The sequence below is a fragment of the Thunnus thynnus genome, chromosome 16 (genome assembly GCF_963924715.1).
Source record: "Thunnus thynnus chromosome 16, fThuThy2.1, whole genome shotgun sequence".
Taxonomy (NCBI): Eukaryota; Metazoa; Chordata; class Actinopteri; order Scombriformes; family Scombridae; genus Thunnus; species Thunnus thynnus.
The window spans coordinates 28,861,809-28,888,423 of NC_089532.1; the positions used below are offsets into that span (position 1 = coordinate 28,861,809).

At 38.2% G+C, this 26,615-nt stretch overlaps 1 protein-coding gene across 1 annotated transcript in view; it reads right to left on the reverse strand.

Annotated features, from left to right (window-relative positions):
- gabrr2a (gamma-aminobutyric acid type A receptor subunit rho2a) overlaps window positions 1–26,615 on the reverse strand; it is a 65,997-nt gene that overhangs the window by 25,912 nt on the left and 13,470 nt on the right. The window contains exons 3-4 of the mRNA XM_067613829.1: window positions 14,539–14,606; window positions 12,206–12,429 (exon numbers count right to left, since the gene is read on the reverse strand). Coding sequence (XP_067469930.1) covers window positions 12,206–12,429; window positions 14,539–14,606 — 292 coding nt within the window. The remainder of the gene's footprint in view (window positions 1–12,205; window positions 12,430–14,538; window positions 14,607–26,615) is intronic.

A 26,615-nucleotide genomic window follows, 5' to 3' on the forward strand; every position in this document is an offset into this window, starting at 1 on the left:
CAGGACCGGACAGAAGTAGCTCATACTTATTAGACAGAGTTTTGGTGGCTTCCCATAGTGAAGGATGTGACTCCTGTCATTTGCTATGTTAAGCATTCTGTGGTTCTGCGGTGTGCACCAACCAGTCAGCACCACAGATGAAAGATGAAAGGATAATTCAGTTTTATTACTATTGTTGAGTTATTGTTGAGTTCAGTCAGGTTGTTAGCAAGCTTCAAGGGAGCCAAACTTTCCTTCCTCCTTCCAACTTTGGCCTGCTTACTGAAGATTTCTTGTGCAATGAGGGATTATTAAACCAGAAGTAAAAAACTTGGGTGTTATCCTTGATTCTGAATTGAATTTTAAAAGTCATGTCCACAACATTACAAAGACAGCTTTTTATCATTTAAGAAACATTGCAAGAGTCAGACCGTACCTTACTTTGGAAGATGCACTTTATACTGGTTTACCAAATAAAACCATTGATCGGCTGCAACTCATTCAAAATTCAGCAGCAAGAATTTTAACCAAAACTATAAAAAGGGAACATTTTACACCAGTATTAGCGTCATTGCACTGGCTACCTGTAACATTGAGGATAGATTTTAAAATTCTCTTACTTGTTTTTAAAGCCCAAAGAGGTCTCTAGCACCTTCGTACATCTCAGATTGTTTGTCAGAATATGTTCCAAACCGTTCACTTACGTGGCTTAACGCTGGCTTGTTAAATGTGCCACAAACAAAATGCAAAAAGTTATGATGAGGCAGCTTTTTGCAGCTACGCACCAAAGATCTGGAACAAACTCCCACCACATATTAGACAAACATCCTCTGTTGATATTTTCAAGAAGAAGCTCAAAACTTATTTGTATGCTTGCTTTTAATGAACTCAACCTTTTATTTGCCTTTTACTGTTATCAGTTTATTTACTACCTGTTTTATCTTTTTTATCTCATGATTTTACCTCCTTTTATCCTCTTTTTATCACAGTAGTACACAACAGTATTGTTTATTGTATTTATCTTTCTCCTTTCTTTTAATATTATATTATTATTTTTTGCCTGCTTGTTTGTTTGTACCTCTTTCTGTAAAGCACTTTGAGCTGCATTTTATGTTATGAAAGGTGCTATATAAATAAAGTTTATTATCATTATTACTATTATTGTCAGCAACATTTCAGTGCTCTCACTTTCATTTTGACCTCCAAATAAAGTGGTTTATACATCTGGATAGACTGTTGATGGTGATCCTGCTTATGTGTTTGGTGTTGCCTTGTAGGACTTTGTTGTAGTGATGTCACCATGTTTTCAGATCTCAACAATTACTTTGGTGATAAAGATGTGATCATAACTGATGGAAATGATGGTAAAAAAGATGAGACTCATGATGTAATGAAGAGGGATTATCCTTTAGAGTCCCCCTCCAGCCATGAATGTTCTTCTCTTCACTGTGCAGAATGATGTACTGTATGTACAGTTTGTTTTCACATTCATTTCCTGTCACATCCTCCACGCTCAAGGAGTAAATTGGAATTTTGTGGAAAGTCACAGCAGAGTATTTTTACATGCGATAGAACAGGTCTGGAGGGGATCTTTAAAGATCTCTTGAAATGTGCATTTAGACCTGCTGTGAAACTGCTAATTCCTGGGAAAAAAGTAGCCTGTTGCACCAGCTTTGATTGAGTTCAGAATTAGCTTAGATACAGTTTGAACAGCTGTAACTTAGTTATAAACAGGTTGCAGCAGTTAAGACAGAACGTAAAGAGAGTACACCTTCCCCCAGCAGAGAGAGAGATTCAGAGTGAGACAACATCTCATATCAGATTCTCAACAAGTCGTCTAAAATCCTTTCCCATCAATTTCTCCCCTAGCCTTGACATTCATTTCTAATCATCTTTCACTCATTTTAACTGGTGAGAGAAAATGTTGCTTTTATCTATGTTTAAAGACTAAACACAGCATCTGATTTTTACTTTTTCTTTATTCTTCTCCAGTGATGGTAACCAGGTTTTTCATTTAGATGATGTTCAGGATATCAGCTTACTGGAGATGCATGTGGTGACATGATATTTTTGTTGTAGTGTAAGTACACATGGACCAACTAAACAGGCAATTTGCTCAGTTGTTCCAACTTTCTGGGTGACCAGTAAAATCAAACAGCCTCAAACTGAGGCGATGATACTGTTTGACATGCAGTAACACTGATTAGATGCCAGATCCTGGCTCCACACAATATCCCGCTGAACTTTTTGATTCACACAATGTTGAAATAAATCTTCTCATTCTACTTGCTTTCTAACCATGTCATCATCTCCCTAAAATCCTCTTCTTTCTCATTGCTGTCTTTCCCACATCCTGCCGCTCTGTTCTCCAATCTGCTGTCCTGAAAAAAAATCTCAAACCGAACGTGAGAAAGACTTTCATCTGCGGGCAATAAACCAGTTACATCTTAATCAGTCTAACTCCATTTTTTTGTAATATGTCGGTCTCATATGACGAATTAATGGTGCACTGGTTGCTTGTGATGTTGAAAATCTACAAACCGAAGCTGTTGTCTGCTTTTAATGTTTTTGTGGATTAGAATATAAGATCATACCTAAACTGCAAATATTCCTGATCCAAATGAGCCTGCAGGTTGGTATGGTATTGTGTGGGAGGTGCTCATTAAAGTGAGCTGTCAGACTGAAATATGACTCATGAAATGGGAGAAATCTTCTCTTAATCTTAAAATAATTCATGAGTTTCCATGTCATGGATTTGGAGATGTGGAGTTGAGCTTAACTACAAACAGAACTTCAAACATTGCCAGAAGACTTCTCTATTCTCTGTGCCGTGTCCCCCGCTGCTTCACCCAAAAGTTAAGCATCATCTGACATGATGAAGAATGCGGAAGCAATTAAAGTAGAAATTGAGCAAAACACGTATATGAGTGAATTAGTGCCTGAGTTAGCTCATAAAAGCACAGTCTAGAAACACTGATTTCTCTGGCTGCAGACTGAACAATAACCAGACATACAGATATGACTGTACATTGATTTTTAATGAAGTCTGCAGGGCTTTGTCACGTACTGACACAAACACAATTTGTTGCTTTCTATCATATTATATAATGTATTTTAACACTTATTGAAGAGTTGAATGCATTTAAAGCAGTAGTGTCACCAGAAATATTCATTTAGGTGTGTCTGTGGGATATTAGATGTGCAAAAACCAAAGTGATCTGTACATCAAACATCAACCAGTTTTTCACCCTTGTTTTGATCTCATTAACATTAGTATTAGTATTTGCCTTCTATTCATTGTATCAATAGCAGATCACTGGTTTTGTTTACTGTTGCTTAGCAACATATGATAGTTTCAAGAAATAAGGTGACGGAGGCGAGCTGCAACATTATTTCTTCATTTAATGCTGCAGGTCCCACTTCAAAAATTACTTACTTACTAAAGGATGACTTTGTAATTTTTCCCCAGCCCTTTAAGTCTATCTTAAAGGGGAACTCCACCTATTTTTCACATCAGTGTATGTATCCAGGTGATGGGGAGTACAACTTTAGGTTTGAAAAAAGTTGAATAAAGTCTTTTGTGTCTCCAGAGGGAGCTGTGTGAAATCGGATAAACTGCCTCAAGTGATGTCACTTGAGTCAGCATCGGTTGGGGCTAAAGACTAAAAGTTTGAAAAGTAAACAAATCTGGGGGTGTGGAGTTAGAAAGAAATGAGGTTAGCAGACCTCTGTAGCTCCTCATCTCTGCTGGAGGACAGCAGCTCCAGGCTACATTAGCCGCTACTAACTTAACACATATGAATGTCCATCCAACCTGTCAGCCATCTAGTTACATTCTGGGTAATGAAGGTGCCAGGTTTTGACAAGGAGGAAGAATGCATGAAATAAAAAATGAGGGTGTATCTGATTCTGCTGTTTCTTCATTTAATGCTGCAGTGATTTCCCTAATAACATTATAGCATAATTGTTGCATAAAAGTAATGACAAACCTGGAGTTGAGGTGACTGCAATGGTTTAACTTACTGAACATCTGCAGCATTGAACATGTAGCTACATCACATCAGATATTCTAACAGCAATGGTAACCACACAACCATACGGTTTTTTTAGTCTATGCCTATACGTTATTTGCACAATGCCATTACATGGCAAAAACACACTGACAACATACCACTGACATAAATTAAGTAAGCATAACATATCCAACAATATAGCAAAGTGTGAGATTAACCAAGTTTAGCTTCATTTATAAACTATCATTACATTTACAATCCCTCAGCCAAGAACACAATAGGCTGCGCCAGCAGGTTCCATTTCAAAAATGACTTACTTACTAAAGCAAAATTTATACATCAAGCACAATAGTATGACTTACATGTGTCAGCACACCTTCAAGGTTTAAAACGATAAGAAACATCCACAGAGCTGTGATGTGTCATTTCCCTTTGCTTCCGGACTTTAGCAGAATTGATTAAAAATCAGAGAGGAGTCACAGAAATGTAGCTGCAGGATTTTAGTCAAATAAACTCAGCAATATATGCACATTACAGTCCACCCAGGATGAACTGCTTACTGTAGGTTCAACATTGCTTTATATCTAAAGTTAAAATTGATCACAAAAGTAATAGAAATGTCCCCAGATAATGTGGACACTATATTTAACTGAGCTTAGAATGTAAATGAATCTGTTATTTTTCTGTTTCTTGTTTCTGCAGAGCTGAAGTTTCATCTCATAGCAAGACATGACGGAACAACATCTCACTGCTTGTTAGAAATCTGTCTCTGAAAGATGTGATGTGCTTACAGACACACATACATAATTGGATGGAGTGGGTCGTTAGGAGGGAGACAGTAACTCATCCAGGAAATCATTCCAACTGGGTGTGCAATCCACATATCATATGTAAGCTATTATTGCACAATTCTCTTATTTACTTAGCAAACTAAAATATATCAGCTACAGACCAACAAAGCTTAAACTCTGATACAGGTTTGAGCTCATTAACAGATCTAAAACCTTATGTTCACATCAACAAGTATCAGTGCATGTGTCATATACATGACTTACACATCCTCATTTATATGCTTGACATGGAAAAAATATCCCTCAAGGCTTAAAATACTGTACAGTACAAAGTGCTGAATAAAGATATTTTCAGGACCAACCAGCAGACCTTCTGCACAGCCTCCAAACACTCACACATCACAGACAAGCAGCAGCAACAGGTGATTTAACAACCAGCAAACAACTTATTCAAAGCCACGGCCGGCTCCACAGACAGCAACAACACAACAGCCACAGCAACAACACAGTAAAGATTTAAATAGTGTGACACACAGAGAGCCACAGTGGAACATTTAACCAGCAGGGCAGAAACCGAAGTGAGCGAAGAGTCAAAGATACAGACAGACACAAAGAAAGAGAGAGAGAGAGAGGGTGTATCTGACTCACGTTTTTGAAGTCTATGCTGTCTGAAGTAGCATTAACTTACTTGCACTTTCTTATTTCCATTTTGGCTACCGCTAAAAAAAAAACAACAAAAAACCCCCCCTCAAGTCAAGTGCGACAAGTCAAGTGAGATTCTGGTGGCACAGGCACACCCGTGGCTATGTAGGTGGTTTAAAGTTAGCTACAGGCCTCAAAGGATGACTTTGTATTTTTTCCCCAGCCCTTTAAGTCTATCTTAAAGGGGAACTCCACCTATTTTTCACATCAGTGTATGTATCCAGGTGATGGGGAGTACAACTTTAGGTTTGAAAAAAGTTGAATAAAGTCTTTTTGTGTCTCCAGAGGGAGCTGTGTGAAATCTGATAAACTGCCTCAAGTGATGTCACTTGAGTCAGCATTGGTTAGGGCTAAAGACTAAAAGTTTGAAAAGTAAACAAATCTGGGGGTGTAGCTCCTCATCTCTGCTGGAGGACAGCAGCTCCAGGCTACATTAGCCGCTACTAACTTCACACATATGAATGTCCATCCAACCTGTCAGCCATCTAGTTACATTCTGGGTAATGAAGGTGCCAGGTTTTGACAAGGAAGACGAATACATGAAATAAAAAACAACAGTATATCTGGTTCTGCTGCATTGATTTTGATATTTTTGTAACCAATTAAAATGTTTGCAGAGCAGAAATGAAGAGACACTCGTGTCAGCTGTGACACTGCTCGTTAGTTGGCAGAGTGCTAACTAAAAAAGAAAAGAAGCTAGAGATGCAGTTAGAGACAGAATCAGACAGACAACACTCGCTCCTCAGCTGCCCCTCTGATTTGGAAGAAACATCTCTAATGAACTGATACACTTCACATCTTTCTTTCCATCTGACAGACAGAGCGCAACTCAGAGATACTAAAGACAATGCTGAGTTGTGGATAACAGTCAACATTTCCTAACATGTACGTGAAAACTGTATCTGATGCTTCCTTTCGGCAACTACGGGGAGGAATGTTGCTTTTATCAAATGTCATGCATTCAAAACAAAACCTGATGGTGTCACTTCTGGCCACTGCATCCGATCTGGTTGGAAAGTTGGACTTGAATGAGTTCTCTTCAAAAACAGCCAGTTTTCTCATTCATAATGTGTTTCGCTGCCTGTGGCTCTGCGCTACGTGTCTTTCATTAATGTATTCTTTCAGCGTCGGTTGTGTTTCATTTACATTATTCATTCATTTCTGCTCTTTTGTTCTGAACTTTGAGGATACATAATGTATGCATAGTATACATACTGTAGAACAAAACACAGCTAAAATGTGTTTAATGCAATAAAGTGATGGATGTAGGTTACTTGGCCCTGTGTTATTGTTGTGTGTAGGTGAGTGTAGGTGCGGTAAGAATGGAGGATGTGGCTCAGACTACTCGAGTCTCATATTACTCTGGATTTTATCTCACATCACTTCAGTGTAGTTGAATTAGGAGGAGATCCATTCACAGCAAGTATAGACAGGAGGAATGACTACAGTGACCAATTAATGTACATATAGCATGTGAGTGTTGTATTAAGATAAACATGAAACAGTCCAAAGATTATTAAAACCTACAAAGACTAATCATCCCCCACATAACAGCCGTTTCCACCAACATACACTGATTTTTTTAGTGTTAAAGGACAGGTTCCCAATTTTTAAATGTCTGTCTTAAAACAACAGTCAGGAGCCCAAATGAACATGTAAACCTGTTTCTCTTGCTGTAATCATTCCTCCTGTTCATACTGACCATTAGAAGATCCCTTCATAATGCACTTACAATGGAAGTGATGGAGGATAAAATCCACAGTCCTCCTTCTGTGCTAAACTGTATTTTAAAGTTTATCTGAAGCTAATATGAAGCAAGTAGATATCTTTCAACGTTACAGTCTTTTTAGTGCCAAAGTTCCTCTTTTTGTTACTATTCTTCAACCACAGCTCAGCAGGGAACACGAAGAGGGAATTTGATAATAAAAAGATTGTAAATGTGTCAGATATCCACTTGATATGACTGACTCAGAAGACTCATATAAGCTTCACATCAACTTTTAAATGACTGTGTGGACACACTGTGGATTTTGGCCTCCATCACTTACACTGAAAGCACATTTGAAGGGGGATATGAGAGCGCTGAGAGTGAACCAAAACAGTAAAGTTACAGTCAGACAGCTAAACAATGAGCTGAAACTCACTATAAAGCTCTGTAAAGCCGAGGGGAGCTGCAGAGTTGCTGATAATTCTCTGTACTGTAGGTCCATCACTATGAGCCACACCCAACAGATTACACACTGTCAGCTCAGACATTGTTATTATAGAGAATATCAATTAGAGCCTCTTTCAGAAGCCCCAACATTCTATTTCTCATTATCTGTGGTTATCTAGGGGGGGCTCTTCTATATAAAAGCCAAACCTGAGACAGAACCTTTCCACACTGAAATGTTGTTTGTCTGTCTTTACAATTTTCTAGTTGAGAGTTTTAGAGCTTAGCATCCTGTCTTTCTTTGTCTTCTCAGATGCACCTGTCCCTCAAGATACAAGTGTTCTTTTAATGTGTTATTATCTCTGCAGTTACACCTTCTGTCTGTCTGCCACCTGACATCACTGCAGTGTTTTGCAGTAAATCCACTGATTATTCTGAGCAGACGACAGGGAACATCAGCATAGAAAGAACAAAAGGAACAGCAGAAGAAAGGGCAAAGTGGATGCAGATAAAGATTCAGTAACAGAGACACTGTAGACCTGGAACAAGATCAGGAGGCAGTTTGGGATAGGAATAAAACTGTCAAAGAAAAAAGATTTTTTTTTTCTACACCACACTATACGAAAGTGTTGCATTCATTCTTTGAAACCTGTGCTTAGCCTAGAAGGCTACTGCTCACAAAAAACATGGAACTGCTCTTCAGTGAAATAAGGAATCACATTTTAAACTGTTATGATGGCAGAAAAGGGAAAATAAGGTCCAGTAAGGCTCAATTATCCTTCAAAGCAGATTTAATAGAATCTAGATAAAAAACAAGGTCAACTTTAATGGAATACATTTTACAACAACAACCCTCTAACAACCTGCTTTTGAGGATATAGGACTTTATGCACAAGATGTGAAATCATGACAAAAATCATTTTTGTCATTTTATAAAATGACGAAATTATTTACAAGCCCAGATAAAAAGTCTATAATACAGATGTTTCTTGTTTCATTTGTCTGCTTTACCGCTGTGTTACTACGGTGCTGCCGTGGCGGTAAATGTGGGGGCTGCACTACCTACCTGTAGACGCTAGGTGGCAGCAGAGTGCTTGAATCTTCCTGACGGGATGTCACTATATACCCCCTGTAGTGAAGTGAGTTGAGCTAATTGATTGTGAACGCATCTAATGAAGTCAGCTGGATCTCAGTATTGGCTTTTGAATTGAGTCCAAAACCAATGGTGGCACTCAGAAACCAGGACACTTTTACCACTAACAGAACAGAGCTTTAAATAGAACAGAATCTGTGACCACCCACTGAGTCCTGGGTCAGCTTCATACTGTGGAACATGGTGGAATCAGTGAGTCCTCTGAAGGATGGTCATATAGGCCTGATATTAAAACAGCTTTTGAAAATGTCAAAAAAATGGGAATTACTGTAGCTTGTTACAAAAGGAGCCAATTAGACTTTAATAGATTAAAGGAGAACCATTTTTACACATCAGCATGTGTTTCCAGGTGTTGGGGAGAACTACTGCATATGTGTAAAAAGAAGAATAAAGTCTTTTGTGTCTCCAGAGGGAGCTATGTGAAATCTGATAAATTGCCTCAAGTGATGTCACTTGAGTCAGCATTAGTTGGGGCTGGAGACTACAGGTTTGAAATTAAAAAAATCTGGAGGTGTGGAGTTAGAAAGAAATGAGGTTAGCAGACCTCTGCAGCTCCTCATCTCTGCTGGAGGCTAGCAGCTCCAGGCTGCATTAACTGCTACTAGCATAACACACCCCACATGAATTTCACACATTTCACAATGGAGTGAAATACGTGTAGGTGCATTGTGGGAAATCTAGGTGCTTGGTTTTTACAAGGAAGAGGGTGGCATGCTATAAAAAACATGATATCTCTGTTTCTGCTGCATTGATTTTAATCCCTTTTTGTTTCAATGTTATAGGTGTGCAATACTTAATCAGTAGAGACCACTCTTTTATGGGACAATTTGTTATAAAAAATTGGAAATAATTTTAAAAACATCTAAACATCAAATAAAAAAACAAGAAAATAATAAAGCTTAATGACATAAAATACTAATTAAAAATGATTTTCCTCTGGATGCAAGGGGATAAAATCAAGAAGCCCTCCACCTGCTATACACATGCTATACTGACAACAGCAAGCACAGAGTGTAGCACCACCCATCATCCTTAACAAGGCCCTTAATAAGGAAGGCATGAATGGAACCGAAATGAGCTTAATGTGGCTTCAAATTATATAATTATGACATAATGAGTCACAGGAAGGAAGCAAAATAATAAAGTCAATATTCTCTAAAGCTACCATTAACAGAGCTTAGAGTCAAATATCTTCATACCCCAAATATTGCTCTTAGGAATTGTGCAGTATTACGAGAGTCCAGACCAGCTTCTGACAAAGCATACTGAGAAGTACAGAATCACAAGATGCCCCGATATAGCATGCCAAATATTATTATATGTCCCTAAAATATCCTGCTGAGAGCAGATCATTTTTCTTTTAAAGATGAAATAGCATCTTTGATATACTGAAAAGCCTCTTGCCTTATTTTCTATTGAACACCACTGTACACCACCTGCTCACCCGCTAAACAGCAGACAGACAAAGTTATCGACTAGGTGGTGAACATAGTGGAGCATTTAGCAGCTAGAAACAGCTCCGCTCACTGTAAATAGCAACTTCACTGCCTGTAATACAGCCACAGCCTGTATGTGTCTTGTTATGTGCATCACCATATTTCTAGCCCTCCTCCTGTCACTCCACATTAAGTTCCACTGTTACATTAAAATACCAGTTTTGAGGAGCAGAAATATGCGGGGCTCGGCTCAAACCATTCGGGGCTGAAGCAGTGGAAGCCCCAGACCCAAAGCTTTGGCACAGTGCTCACAGCTGTTGTGTTCACAAATGAAATGCACACTTTTCACTGTAAGTGTAGCAATATAGGGGCATTTGAGGGGACACAGTGATTTGCAACTTAAAAAGAATATGTGAGAAGGGTAAAGTTGTTGCCTGCAGCATTGCCCATAAAACTGCTGAATGTATCACTACCCTAAGCTTTATGCTCTGTTAGCTAAAGCTAGATATTTTGCTAGTGCCCTTTAAATTTGAAAATAAATCAATCAATCTTTTTGAGTCAAATACTATTTATATTTACAGTACACATAAAGAGTTTGGTTAGTATTGGCTTTGTGGCTTGCTAGCTTGCTCATGTTTGCTAGCTAGCTACGTTTTAGCTTAGCACACTATAAAAATATCAACATAAGCAAAGCATCAGCTACAACTGCAAGTGGCTACTAAAAAATGAATTTACAAATGTTATGATGTGTGATTAAGTATTCAAAAAGGTGAAATGATCAACATTGAGTTGAAACATGAGGTTAAATATATATACAACTGTATTCCCTTGGGGCAATTTCGATTAGGACTACAGTGTGTGCATCATACTTAGTTGTCTGCAGGAGCCAATAGTAGTAGATCTCACTGATACCTATGGCAAATATATTGCTGAAACTCTGAGGGGCAGGGGGTTTCAGAACAGGGAGCTCTGAAGCTGAGATTCAGCAGGTTATGTTGAAACACCTTTTTAAATACTTGGGTAATGAATGAAATGTAATGTTGACTGAGTAGAGGAGCAAGCTCATCCAGGCCCATATCTGTCTCCCTTTCTGGAATGTTAATAGGTTTCATCTTCTTTGTATGTTATTTGTTATTTATTGAACACTTTATATTCTGATTTATTTATTAAATAATAATTTTTCCAAAAATTGTGGAATATCTTTATTTTCTCCCAGAGTTAAACAGGTGTTTATTTTTATCAGTTTATCAGCATAGCAGCAATTCACATTAATACAGTAAGAATGAGGGAAATGTAATGAAGTGATGTAATGTAATGTAACCCCCCCACCCCAATTTTATCAGCTGTTGTCAATTAATATTCATTTGTGAGTTAGCCAAATTACAAATGAAACTGTTGGCTTCTTATCTGCTAAACGTGCATTTCCAGCAGATGTCTGTACGCTCAGCCAAAGTATGGAACTGCTATGGAAAGAAACGCCAATCTGAATTGTTTCTACATACATAATCTAGCTTTATCTGAATTTTCCAGCCTTGTCCGTTGTACTGTTAGTATTTAGCAGTCAATTCCTGACTAACAGCTACTGCTAGCAAATAGTAAATAGAGGGATCCATCAGTTATAAATTTAAGTGTTATATTTTTAATCTCTTACCGGGCAAAATAATGTATCCAAAATGAGAAGATTACTGCTCTTCAACCCTTTTGATTACAGTAATAACCCTGAGGTTAAAGTGTCCCATGAGAAGTACTGATGGGCACATTTGACCCCCTCCCAATCCCCCTCCTCCCAATCCTAATACACTTACATGGTCCAGTAATTACTGTGTGTAAACTGGTTGTAAAGCAAGTCAAAATATCTGCTGTGTAAAAGGATTGTATTGAAAATATTTCTGCTGCATGGGACTTGAATTAAAATGTTTCCTCTTAGGCAGATGAACATAGGTCGTGAACAATGAGTCAGATGCTGCAATGATACAGACCTCAGACTGTAGAGGACGTGTCCATCAGGAAAGACACGCAGCATGATGTTGTCAGTGGTGGTGTCATGGATGAAGGACCTCTTAGAGTGGACAAAGAAGACATCAGGGACCCAGATCTTCTTCACCAGACGACCGTCGAACGTCATGCTCTTGTTGGTGCTGCTGGTGAACGACAGGCGCTCATCCTTCCAGTAGTGCCTCAGGTACAGGGTCATGGTGAAGTCCTGTGGGAAAGAAAGAAAGAGTGTTAGAGTAATCCTGTGTCCCTATGTTGATTGTTCTGCTATCTACCTGACCATCTTTGAGTGATTAAATCTCTGGATTATTCCTTCCACATTCTGGAGGCTGAAGGTGCTCTGACTCCTGTTTTACTGGGACTTTAAAGCCAAAACAGGTAAGATAAGATATAGTAAATATAGTTTATTCTAAGTGAAAAGAGCTGTTGAGTTTAAAACATAATATGCACGATATTGACTTGGAATGTGAAAATGTTCACAGTATAAACGGTACATGTAATGTAAAAATGTAGAAATACAAATAACTGCGTTAATGTAACGCGCCATTGTTCAATAGACTGTAGCTTCCTGCCAGAGGGGAGTGTTTCAATTCAGTTTATGTTCAAGGTAGGAGGATTTTACTGATTACACCAGTAAAATGTTTATTTGTGACATGCTAAAACACAGTGTAACACCTGCACAAGCAGCCCAAGGCTGTGAAACCAAATGTAAGACTTCTGAGTAACAGTGACCCTGCATCCACACTGAGAGGGAAATGACTGACGGGAGCTGAACAACAAGGGAAATCTGTTTGCTGTTTACACCATCAAAAAGCCCATCAGCAGAGAAAACCAGCCAATGTTTAACTGCTTTTGGTCTTCAGTTGTCAACATTTAATTAGATTTCCTCACTTTGGTGTTTGCCTTCGCACTGACTACATGTGATGAGTTATTGTGAAAACTGATTCAGCTCTGTACATTTTCATCAAAGAATCTTTCACACACAAAAAAATCTGTATGTTGTTGAATTCTCTTTAAGGTAAGAAATACAATTACTAAAAGTTCTGACCTTGATACTCTATGGTCCCTTCCACTGGGTACAAAAGATGCCCCAATGTCTGTTCTGTTTCTAGGGCTGACATTTAAAGTTACAATCATTGAGACTGTCATTACATCAAACCATATTGTAACACTATTTTTGTTTGGTACTGAGCTCTGCTGTGTGTGAAAAACTACTCGTACTGATGAAGGATGCAATTTTTTTTGACTGACTCCTGCATTGAACAACATGCATTTAACTGCGCTATAAACAGATACACCAGCTGCTCTTCTCTTGTATTTCTGACAAAGTAACTGCTCAAGGTGTTTGCTGTAGTATTAAACCCCTCATGTAACCATCAGTAACAGGGCTGTCACCAAATCAACCAGAATACCAACCAGTGTATTTGGCCAGATGACAACATGTGGGGAAAAGTCTGAAATATTTAATGAGCACTTTTTGTACAACAGACAGAAAGGTCAGCATTAAAACACAACAAATGAGTGAACAGAGTGAGCAGTATTACAAATGTCTAACAGAATTAACAACCCCATAACTATAATAAATTATTAGAAGTCAAACTAGTGTTACGTTATGCAAACCTGGTGGACAGGTGAGGAAATGACTAATATTTGATTTTTTATTAACATGTTGAATTAAATTTAAAAAAAAATCAGTATTATTTTTATGTTTCACGCCTCCTTTCAGTGGGAGAGACTGTATATGACTATAAATGACCATCTGCATACAAATATCGAAAATGATTACTGAACTATTTTACAGTGACTTGCAATATCCTTCTACTCCAAAAGTTTAACCACACACACATATAATTGATCCCGACCATCTGCACCCACAGATCCAGTCCTGACTGGGTCGACTGTGCAGATATATTAATCATTCTCTCTAAAACCTTAATGGGATGTTTGATTCCAGCTTTAAATTTTGAATAACATAATAGCAAGGTCATTTGATTTATGATTTATCAACTAAAGCACATTACAAAAACCTGTTAAATTTGAAGCTTTAAAGGAGGTTTCTGCTAGGTAGGTTTACTCTGTGTTCTGGTTTTTCTTCATATTTCATTGATCCTCATTTTGTTTTTGCTATTTGATCCATTTTTCACTGTTAACTTAGCTTTTATTTTTGTTTTATTATTTCATGTTTGCCTTTTGTAAAGTGCTCTGCTTTTGCTGAGTGCTGCATGAATAAATCTTATCTTCATCTCATTCTGTGACATGAATCATATGGAATCTCTGGCGGTGCTGTAGGTAGTGTTGGATAAACAGGTTTTCTTACCATATCGACTTCAGAGATGCTGTCCAAACTCTCCACCTGAACATCCACTCCAACTGGGATGGCAGGACCTGACCAACAAAAGACCATTATGAACTACTGGATGTGAAAGCACATTCATTCATTCATTCATTTTATTTTATTTATATTAAACCTCAGAAAACATATTGAGGGAGAACCCTCATTTTCAATGGTGCTGAGGTACAGACATACAATAAATGCAGAAAAAAATCAAATAGCAATAAAAGAATACATGGCTATATCAATTAGAAACAAGGTAAAATTAACAATGCTAAAAAGTAAAAGTGTAATATATATAAATATAATAAAACAACTAGGGATGCACAATATTATCGGCACGTCATCGGTATCAGCTGATAAAAGCTCTAAAATGAAATATCAGCATCGGCCATTTCTACTGATTATGAGAGGCCGATTTGTTGCCATCTCCTCCGCCACCCGACTGTGCTTCCCTCCATGGACTGTTCCACCCTGACAGTCCGGTGTTTCCTCCGCAGACTCCACTTCACTCAGCTGCCCGTCAGACCCGCTGCTTCTTCCCACTTTAACCTGAATAACAAACCAGGGCTCGGTGCTCTGGTTGGATCCACATGCAGAACCGGGGCTAACGTTAGCTGGGAGGCTAGCTGGCTGTGCTTCCCTCCGGCCATGCTGCGGCTAACGCTCCGCTAGCCTTTCAGCTAACGTTAGCCCTAGCTCTCCATGTGGATCCAACCAGAGCACCGAGCCCGGGTTTGTTATTCAGGTTAAAGTGGGAAGAAGCAGCTTGAGTGAAGTGGAGCCTGCAGAGGAAGCACCCGGACCGTCAGGGAGAAACGTTCTGTAGAGGAGCTGCTAAGTTCGGCTGCACAGATAGGAAACACCTTGGCTGACAGGATGTACCACTCTGTTTGGAAAAAAAAATCTTTTTGGTTTATAACGCCGATTGGGAACCAGCGTATTAGGTGCATTACCTTCTGCTCCAGGGTGTGGACCAGAGATTAAATCCTACACATTTATCCTGTCTGTCTAATAAATTCATTGAAAACTCTACTGCTCCTCCCACTTAGCAGATTCATTTAAGTTTTAAGTCTTCCTAAATTCTTCCTTCATATATTATCTTTCTTGATCATACTTAGTACAATCTATAATTGCATGCATAATAGTCTCCTCAGCCATCTGGAAAAAAATGTGTGCATATATCAGTATTGGCGCATACATCGGTATCGGCAATCAGCCACAGTGAGTTGGAAATATCGGCAAAAAATCCAATATCGTGCACCCGTAATAACAATGATAACAATAATAATAAGAACAATTAAAAACATTAAAAGCAATGACAGTTACAATCAATAAAATTAGCAATTAAACCTTGGTATTGAGCAGTATTAATGAGGTCAACTTGAAGTTTTTTTTAAGCATATTCCAACTATGTGGGGCACAGTAACAGAAAGCAGATCTTCCTAACTCTGTATGAATTTTTGGCACCTGCAGGGTGAGCCATGTCAGTGAGTGGCTACAATGGCCACCAACGTTCCAAGAAAGCAGGACTGAGAGATAGAGGGGAAGCTTAAATGCTGATCCCTCCTCACTGATAGAGCAGGTAGGCTAGTTTTTTGATACAGTAGGCAATGTTGTGTCCCATAACTATCTCCAGTGATGAATCTTAATGCTGCATCTAAAGGTTTGAGAGCAGAACTGTCCTTCAGCCCATAAATAACATCCCTGTAGTCCAATACAGAGAGCAAAACAAGTCTTCTTCAACAAGTCTTTTTCTTGTGAATAAAGGAAAATGAGATTTATTTATACTAAAAAGAAAGCCCAATTTCAACCTTAGCTTTGGTAACAACATGTCAATATGGACTTTAAAAGTAAGTTTTTCATCGACCCAATATTACCTATCTTGACACACTTGCACCTGTTAGAAAGATCATTGAGAAACAACAACAGGCAGCTAGCATTGTCAAAACCCAAAGAAGAAAGCCATAGTAAAAACAGAAAGTGGTCAATTGTGTCAAAAGCTTTGGTTAAATCAACAAAAATAGCATCTCATTGTTTTTGTTATCTAATGCTGAGACTATATTGTTAATAATTAAAGAAGTAGCAGAAATAGTGCAATGCTTAGGCCTGAAGCCAGACTGAAATGGAGTTAGTATGGAATGTGTGGATAAATTTCAACTTGAAGTCAATCAAATATTTTTGCAAGACAAGATAGTTTTGAGATTGGACAATAATTATTTAACTCAGATTTGCTACCACCTTTATAGAGAGGAAGAACATAAGCAGTCTTCCAAACTGTAGGAATGATGCCAGAGGTAATGCTAAGATTGAAAATATGAATTAGATATTCAGAAATTAGCTGTGCTGAGAATTTCAAAGCAAACGGTTCCAGTTTGTCATCACCCATTGATTTCCATGCATCAATATTGCATAAGGTGTCAGCTACCATCCAACTGGAGACAGGAGATAAGCTAAAGGAGTGGTTTACTTCAGCACTAGTATTAAGGAAGGATGAATTATGTTCTTCCACACAACTGTTGGGACCAACACTAAGACTGTCAAATAACTGACAAGATGACGCAAAATGATTGAACCAGGGAGTGGGGCTACATTTTGTTCTTCTCTTTTTAAAGGGTGCATGTTTATCTAAAACTGAGTTAAAAACATGGGTAAAATAACTTAAAAGCTATGTCGGGATCAGGGGTTTTGAGAGTGTCAGCGATTGGACTGGAATCAAGGACATGTAGAAAGGCCTGGTCATTAAAATGTTTTAAGTTTCTTCTGACCACTATGTGTGAATCAGTTTTCCTCTGTTTCACATTTCTAATTTAAACAATCAGGCAATGGTCACTAACACCAAGGTCAAAAACACCACAGGCAGGATATTTCTCTGGTCTGTTTGTTAATATTAAGCCTGACTTGGAGGAATCCTCAGGTTGGGGCAAGTGGGGTGTGAAATAAACAGTGTAAAATTAAGATTGTAAAAAAGTTCTTTAAGATTACTAGATGCTGAGGTAAGCCAGTCTAAATTGAGATCACCAAGGATAATCACCTCTTGATCAATCAATGGTGCAATTAATTCACCAATTTTTTCAAGAGCTTCTGAGGGGGCAGAAGGAGATCTGTAGATACCAATTACTATTACTGAATTATTATGCCCCAGTTAAATTTTCAAGGAAATAAATTCAAAATATTTAGGAAGTAAGATTAAAGTCAGCTCAAGCACAGACAGAGATGATTTTTACCAGCTCTATCTGCTCTGAAAATACTTCAACCACTAAAAGAAACAGTTTGACTATTATGACTTCTTTTGATTTAGATGTAAGAAACCAAAACCTCCTCTAGTCTTAAAAACCTGTGGGTCATTTAAATAATTTAAATTAGTGTCTGAAGTGATGAGTGAAGTCAGTCAGTTTTAGAGCTGAAAGAGCTGCCTTCAGGCAATTTTGAGGCTGAACATTAACAGACAAGCACCAGATTGTTTGACTGCTAATCTCAAAGGCCACCTATATATAAGCAATTATCACAGGGTTGTTGAAAATGTCTGTCTGGTCCGTGTCCAATAGAAAAATTACCAGTGTTAGATGTGGAACCAAACAGCATGCCCACAACCCCCTCAATATCTCCGCTCAACCCTCACCAAGCCGCACCACCTGATTTGGTCTGAATATGGCCTAAATCTGAATACAGGTACTGATACAGCGGTATCTTTGTGTTACACCCGTAATTCCAACAGTACATTAATTGGGGCAAATGAAGAAGCTGGTTTGTCCCCAGATTCAACTAAAAGTCAGTACAACTGAGCCTTCTTACTAAGAATTTCTCCAACTTCAAATACTGATGTGAAATTCTGGCACCCAGATAGAGGAAACAGAATTTAACTTTTTTTTAAAAATGTTATAGTTCACATGAACAAGGACAAATATTTTGACTAATGCCTTCTTCAGTGTGTGGGCTCAGTGACTTTGTTAACCCCTTTTAAACACCCAATGAACAGGAAAGAAGAAAAGACAATTTTTTTAGAATGGCAATAAGAAATAACATGAATTCCAAAATATGGAGTATATTTGCTGCATATAAACACTCCACAAAATATTCAACCTCTAAAAAGGAGTAAAGTCTAACTCATCAATTCTCAAGCATATGTTCATGAAACCAGTAGAGATATTAATGGGATAAAAATGATGTTTACCATAATATTAGTATTATGACATGCTGATATAGTAATATGACTGAAAGTGAATGCAACATTGGAGCAGGCTCTGCTGTGGAGACTTCAATAGTGTGGAAGTGGTTTGATGATGAACATGAACCTTCAGAAGACAACGGGCTGATGAGCTACATCACGCAACAAAGGCCATGCACACTGTCATCTACACACTCAATTTATCAAGGGAAAAGACATGTCAGGATCTGTCTGTTACAGCTCAGCAGGTAACACCGATTGATCACATTGTACACGTGCTTCTAGATAATTATTCAGGGCAGCACATTGTGACACTGGGGGTAAAAAAAACCTTCGGATGTTTTAACGGCTCAATCAGCTGGACATGTGAAGTAAAAAGAGCTCACTGCACAAGCAGTACTGCAGGTCAGACTCCAGGCTGAAGACCCCAGATAATCACCAACTGGACTTATAGTATTCTGATGTTACTCACAAGATCATGATATTATGATTATGAACATACCTCCATACCTGTTCAAATTAGGTAGACAGAGACATCTGTGTTTGTTTGTCTTCTGCCTTACAGATGGATAAACATCCAGGAAATAAGAACTGCTTTCAGTATGAACCAGTTTATTTTAGTTATACATCACTACAAAAAAAAAAAAATAGTCTTCCCATTAAAAGTGGAGACTGTGTGCTCTGTGGATTATCCAGAGTAGCAGGGACATTGTTCCTGGAAAAAACAAGCTGCCATAGAGGTTTTTAAATGTCATTTGTTAATGCTGTGAGCAGAAGAAACTAAATTCTACTTACATCCATTGTGTTGGTGTGGAGGCAGAAATATCGAACAGGCATCTCAAAACCTGGACAAATACAACCAAAACTGTCTGCATGGACAGATACCAAGGACCCGTTTGAAAAAACAGGTTTGAAAACTCAGAACCTAACCCTGAACTCTGAAACTCTTGAGTTTTCAGTTCTAGAGCAGCTGATTGGAGTCAGTTCAATCAACTCTCCTTATGTTCAGCACATGCATGTTGAATGAAAAAAATAATCAATAGAGCTCCAATACTAAAATAACCACGGCAGCAGTTATGAATTTAGTGATTTTCAGTTGAAAAGATGTCAAAGTTATTCTTTAGGTCTGTTTTACATGTTTTTACTCAACACCATTTAATTACTATATTTAAGTGTGTCGCAAATTTAAACATAGCCCCTGAAATGATGTTAAACATGTAACAACTATTGCAGCCTATTAGAAAAGTCCGTTTTAAACATTTAGCCCAGTTTTAAAATCTTAAAGTCTGCGGCTGCACCACAATCCTGCTCACTCAGAAATATTAACATATAACATAAAATATGATATGAAAACAATGTTCCAGCAGTGTGAATCTAAATATGAGATGATTATTGATTGATCAGTGTCTTATAGTAGGAGTAAAGCTTCATACAAATTTTATATGACAATGTGCAATACACTTTTCTGTGCAGGAGAACTGTTTTGAGAGTTGCAATGTTATTTAAAAAAAACTCCGACTAGCAAAAATAAAAGACATGAATAGATTTAATTGTGAGCTGAGGGTGAATTTACGCTGTTTTAATATATGAATGTGATGACAGAGATTGCTGTGCAAATAGAAATGACTGATTGCACATAAAAGCGGTAACGTTGGTAGAGATAGTCATTGAGAAACAATTTAATATCCAAACAGGATTTTGATCTCCATCTCCTGACATAAACCTCTGCAAATTGATGCACTTTGATGTATGTGTTGATATGGACTGAATGAATGAGGAAATGAAACGCTGTGTCTGATAGCTGCTCCAGGCTCAGCAAGAGGAGAGAGAAGCCCCTTTCACACATGCAGTCTATCCCTGAAATGTTCCAGAACATTTCCTGCATGGGGTCATGTGTGAATGGGAGCAGGGATGGATATTCAGGGAAATCTGTGCCGCCAATTTCCCACCTCAAGACCTAGTAACACTAGGAAAATGCTGGTACGGCTGTGTTATGAATGAAAGCAGTAACATTACAGGGACAAGCACGTACACGGCTACGTCTGTTTGACGAAAGTTGCTTTCATGTGGAGCGAGCGAACCAATCACAAGACTCTGTTGATGATGTATTTGAATCCACGACTTGTTTACCTTGCCAATACTTTTGTGGGTGATTTGATAACTAACAAGTAATAGAATGGCTGGAAACTAGACAGATTCAGAAATATATTACAAGAACACTGGCACCCGACAAAAACAGCTCCTCACCCACCGTGTTCCTGAAAATAATAAGAGACGTCTTCACCGCATATGAACATTCGTACTTGCCCACTCTTCTTCTGTTAAGTTTTATGGCGGTTGGTATCTATAAGTGTTGCATTATCGCCATCTGCTGGACTGTCTCTCGTCCCATTTATTGAATGTAGCTGCATATGTGAATAGTGAAAATCACTAGTGATGCCTGAAAGGTAATCGCAGTAATTTACTGGGAACTATGTGTGGAAGAGGCTAGAGAGACAGGGAGAGAAAGCTGCCAGCCAGCAGGTTAGCTTCACAGACTAAGTTACCACAGTAACTGACAGAGTTAAAGTTGTCTGTTTTTGGAACTGAAAACCCAAACAAACTCAGAGTCTGTGTTTATCAAGCATCTCAGAGTATGAAGTCACTCCTCCTAACTTTTAGGAGTAGGAGTAAAATCAATTTATCACCCTCCTAACTTAGGAAATCACTCTCTGAGCCCCAGAGGAATCCTAAGCTGTTAGGAGTCACCAGGAGGTGCAGGAGGAGACTTTCATTGATCACTATGAGCTTACAGCTCATGCTCTCACCACATATATCTGTCGATACCTCAGGGACAGTGAACAGTGATGACTTGGATCGACCAACACAACCAACAACTTCTATATATGTACAGTTATAAGGTGAGTGGAGTGGACAGTGGAGAAGATAAATTCCAGGTACTCCACAGTCATGTTTGCAACATCATCTCTGCATATGCAGTACTGCACAATACATGCAACATTCAGCACTCATTTAGGCATTTTAAAATTATGTAATTGGATAGATCTGACCAGGATGTCACAGCTGAATCACATTATCTAGTCCGCAGTTTAAACTGTTTATAGATTTACTTTTTAAAGTGGTTTGCCAGTGTTAACTCATCTAATGCAAAGGGCACACCATTACAGTTTCTATTTTGTGGCTCTCAGTGTTATAAAACAGCGATATCACACACTTTTTCAAGAGTAATCCCTCTTGCTAAAAGGTTCATACATTCTCTCAAGTCCTACTCTGAGTTAGTATGGTACTACTATAGTATTTTTAGTCCTAGATTAACTTTTAGATCTCATATCTCACTCACGGTAACTGTGAAGCACGGTGCATTTCTGAGAGTGCTGAGGAATAATCTGGATCCAGCTATAATCTGGATCTTGATCTGGATCATCTCAGTTTGTCTCCACAAGCTGAGACGACAACAGCAGAAAACACTGAATGACTGACATACTGTGGCTAATCCATCATCACCTGTGTGATGACAACCGCTGCCTTGTCTCAAAGTGCCAAACATTTCCACACCACATGGTTCTATCCCCTGAGCTCTGTGTTTGTTCCTTATCTTCATCCTATAGAAGCACAACTCTCTCCATCACCAGTGCTGGAAGAAGTATTCAGATCCTTTACTTGAGTAAAAGTACCAATACAGCGATGTAAAAATGCTCCATTACGAGTAAAAGTCCTGCATGAGAAATCCTACTTAAAGGGGACCTATTATGCTTTTCCTTATTTTCAGTCATACATATAATGTTACAGTGTTGGATGTTCATATTAGATGTGGTCAAATAAATGATGTGTCAAATAATGAGTAAACATATGTAGCAGTAATCCCTGTGAGCAGAAAGCAGCAGCTTCAGACTGCTCTGAATGCTCGGTTTCCAACAGTTTTTTCGACTCTCAGCCCGAGCTGACATCAGCTCATGACAGATTTCTATATATGGTCATCTGCTCCACACGCAGTGTGTGAGTTCACTGCTCCGCTCCGCTAACATTATTGCATTTTTCCATTGTTTTGTGGGTAGTCACGCTGAGCCATGACTCCATTACACAGCAGGGCAAAGTAAAATAAGTAGTTTACCTGTTGGAAGTGTGCTGGTCTCTGTAAATCTGTAAATGTGTAAATTGAGCTGTTAACAACTCATAGACATGTGAAATGTGACCTCGACTACACACTGCTTTTTGTAAGACGTCAAAAGCCAAAAAGGTTGGAAACCACTGGTTTCATCTTTAACAATGTGTTGTATTTTAAAAGCTTGTTATATTATCCATTGTGTCAAAACTTCATCTGAAAAGTAACTAAAGCTGTCAAATAAATGTAGTGGAGTAGAAAATACAATATTTCCCTCTGACATGTAGTGGAGTGGAAGTATAAAGTAACATCACATGGAAATACTCAAGTAAAGTACAAGTACCTCAAAATTGTACTTAAGTACAGTATTTGAGTAAAAATACTTGGTTACCTTTCACCACTGTCCATCACTATGTTTACTCAGTGAGACCTACAAGCTCAATAACCCCAAACCATAACAAACATTATCTTAGTCACCTTAACCATCACCAAGGCTAACTTGCTTCTTTTACATGCTATGATCATCTGAAATGATAAATTTCAAGTGTAAGTGGACTGTATTTCACAGAACAAATGTAAAACCTCTCAAAATTTCTCTCTCTCTCTCTTTCACTATGTGCACAGTCAATGTGCACTCTCTACTTTGAATCACTGTCTAAATATAAACTAAATATAAATTGATTGTAATTGCCCAATGTCATGGCTGTATTTTTGGTAATCCAGATTCATTCAATATCAGATATATCTGTAATTCCCTAGAAAGGAAATGGTGAAAGTCAGGTAATGGACAAACCAGCTAACGTTTAACTCAAAATATCAATTTTTGTGTGTTTGATTGCAATACATATGCTCACTAAGTGTTTATACATAATGCATTGACTACATTCTATAAACGTAACTAGATTAGAATTTCTTTTGTTTTATTGGCATATGGCTTATATACTGCATATGTCTAATACAGTATACAGTATATATGGCTATAATATGCAACACAACTCTGGAAGTGTGTGGCTGCCAATATTGAAATAAAATGATTTATCTGATCAAATTAAAATTTTGTTTTCCTTTTTCAAAGTCAAATTGAATTTTTAAAATGAAAAACCTCTACTGAGAAAAAAACAGGTCATTCTATTGTCTGGGGTTGTGTGGTTGTACAAATGAAAATGAAATGGTCTTTTCCATGGACAGTTTAATGATGCTTGACTTTGACAGATTCACAAAAAATTCTCGAGAAAAGTGAAAACTGCATTTCACATTAGATTTCATTGTCATTGTGACTGCTTTGAGTTGGAGTAAACTGATAAATTACATTTTGCCTTCAACATCACGTGCAAACAAATGAAAAAATGAAATTTCAATATGATTAAACTAACATGTAGTTGTGGTGTGATGACACACACAGTCGCACAGTTAACAGAAGATTCCCACAGACGTATACAGCTCCACACATGAAGAGTCTGCAAGAATTCATGAGGAAAGTTTCTTTCCTGATATTTGTCTTTATGTCTTTTCAGCTTGTTTCAAGGAGAGACTTCAATACAAAGAAAGTGTGAGTGTGTGAGATCTAACATCAATGTATCTGTCTCATCAGTATGTCTCAGAGTCCCATATTGATGACCTGCATACCAGAAACTCTTCATGGGGCTTGAGAATCAACATTGGGCTGTGCTGCATTCAGGGGGTAATCTGTCATAGATCCAGAGATGGGGGTGACATGTTGGAATAAAGTGACAAATACTGCGAGGGACAGGCATTACAAAGACCTGTAGCAGGTGGTAACAAACAGTAAGAATGAAATCTGGAGGATGAATTATTCTTTAAACCTGCAGTTTGGACCTTTTGTCTCTCCCTTCTGGCAGTGAGAGTAATTACACAAACACTACTGACATCATTGCCACAGACCCCTGACATTTTGGGCACATTGGGGCACACTGAGGACAGTCCACCCCATTCAACACTTGAAAACCAATCATTGCCTGTTGACGAAAAATGCATCACTACCAGTGCCCCAGCGCGGGAATGTCACCACAGACACCAGATTCAAATATCCGCTATACTGTGAACTACAGAGAGATTTATCTGGCAGTGATTGGCTTAATCAGCACTGTGTGGCAAGGGCTTGAATGTAACGGACATTCATTTATGTGTCCTGCACTCCAGCTTTAACTAACTACTTGACACTTGATTCACCACTTGTATGTCAAAATTCTTGAAGACAATAACTTTTAACAACAGGTTTTAGATTAATATTTTGTCCACCTCATTAACATACATGAAGGGAAGAAATATTACTTTCAATACAATGCACTCTAGTACACCATCACCACCACCACCCACTACAACCACAATAATAAACATAAAGTAGAATTATCACCTTTCTGACAATGTCAACAAAGACTGAAAATGTATAAGCTTTGTAAAAGTAGAATTTATGGCAGAGTAGTTGTATTGGATTGCATTAGATTGCACAGGTGTTCCTAATAAAGTGCTCAGTGAGTGTGCAGTGTAGTGCTTGAGCTGAGGAAGAGAAAATTAAACTACCAGATTTTTGCCCAAAAGCAGCTTTTCAGAGGAACTGATTAAGGCTTTGAATATAATATCAGTAAAAATGACATGTTCCCTTACATCAGACGTTTGGCTGATCTCATAAATAGAGCCGATGTATTTCAGTCTCTCTAATTCTCTGAGGTCACTTGTTTTGTGCCTCAATGCAGTCAGTCAAACTAATTTATCATGTACAAATCAGTTTTGTTAACCACTGTAAAAAGTGTTTGTTCAAGGCCTTTGAATGCTAACAGCCCAGCACTGTCTGCAAGATTTAATACATCCTGAAAGCAGTAATCCATAATTATTTTTCCCACATAAATGTACTGCACATTCACATAAATAAATGAAGAGTTTGACTTAGAGATGAAGAATCTGCATTTTATCTGATCGTAATGGATAATAAACTATAAATAATAGAGAATAAAGGCATTTCTCCTGCTGTCTTCACAAACACTGCTGATAAACAAACCATACACATGTACACGATTTAGTAGTTGCCTGGTATAATAAAAGATAATCAGTGTAGGAGTGATAGCAGGTTTCAGTGTTGATGCTGAGCAGTTAGTGTATCAGAGGGTTTATCAGAACTTTTTTCACTGAAAACAGTTGTCTGCTGCTGCAGGAAACCAGGCTGATAAGAGCAGAGTTGTGGGCCGTACACACACACACAATGAACTAAAGGAGGCTAAAAGACTCTGTAGAGCTGCGGTCAACTGCAGAGTGGCTTTGGCCTTGTATCAGTGACACCTTCCACATTATAGTCATTTGGTCCATTGTTCATTATTTTATTTTTTATGTAGCATTTAAGTGAAATTATAGTGTTTGTCTGGGTGGTATCGTCATAGTTTTGTCCATTATGGCTAGGTTATGATAATATTTCATTCACCATCTACCTTGAGAAATGTAGACTTTGGTGTTCTGGGAGAGACTCAGCGGCCACACATTTCTGAGTTCTTTGTTTGGGGCTGAGATTGACACTAAAATGAGAATAGCTGGTCCACCTTAAAGGTCAGTCCACCTTAAGTGAGCCTGGTCAGGTTAGGTTGTTGTTAGGCATTGTTGCTAACTTTGGAGCTAACCTCCTTCACTTGGCTTCCAACAGGGAAACAACAGACAAGACTATTTTTTTGTCTAGACAAGCTGCAGCATGTATTGATTGATTGACAACTCACTGCTTAAGTTTCCTCTGCTCCACTCACATTCACCGTCACTTTTCTTCCACTCTCTCTCTCACACTCCTAGAGT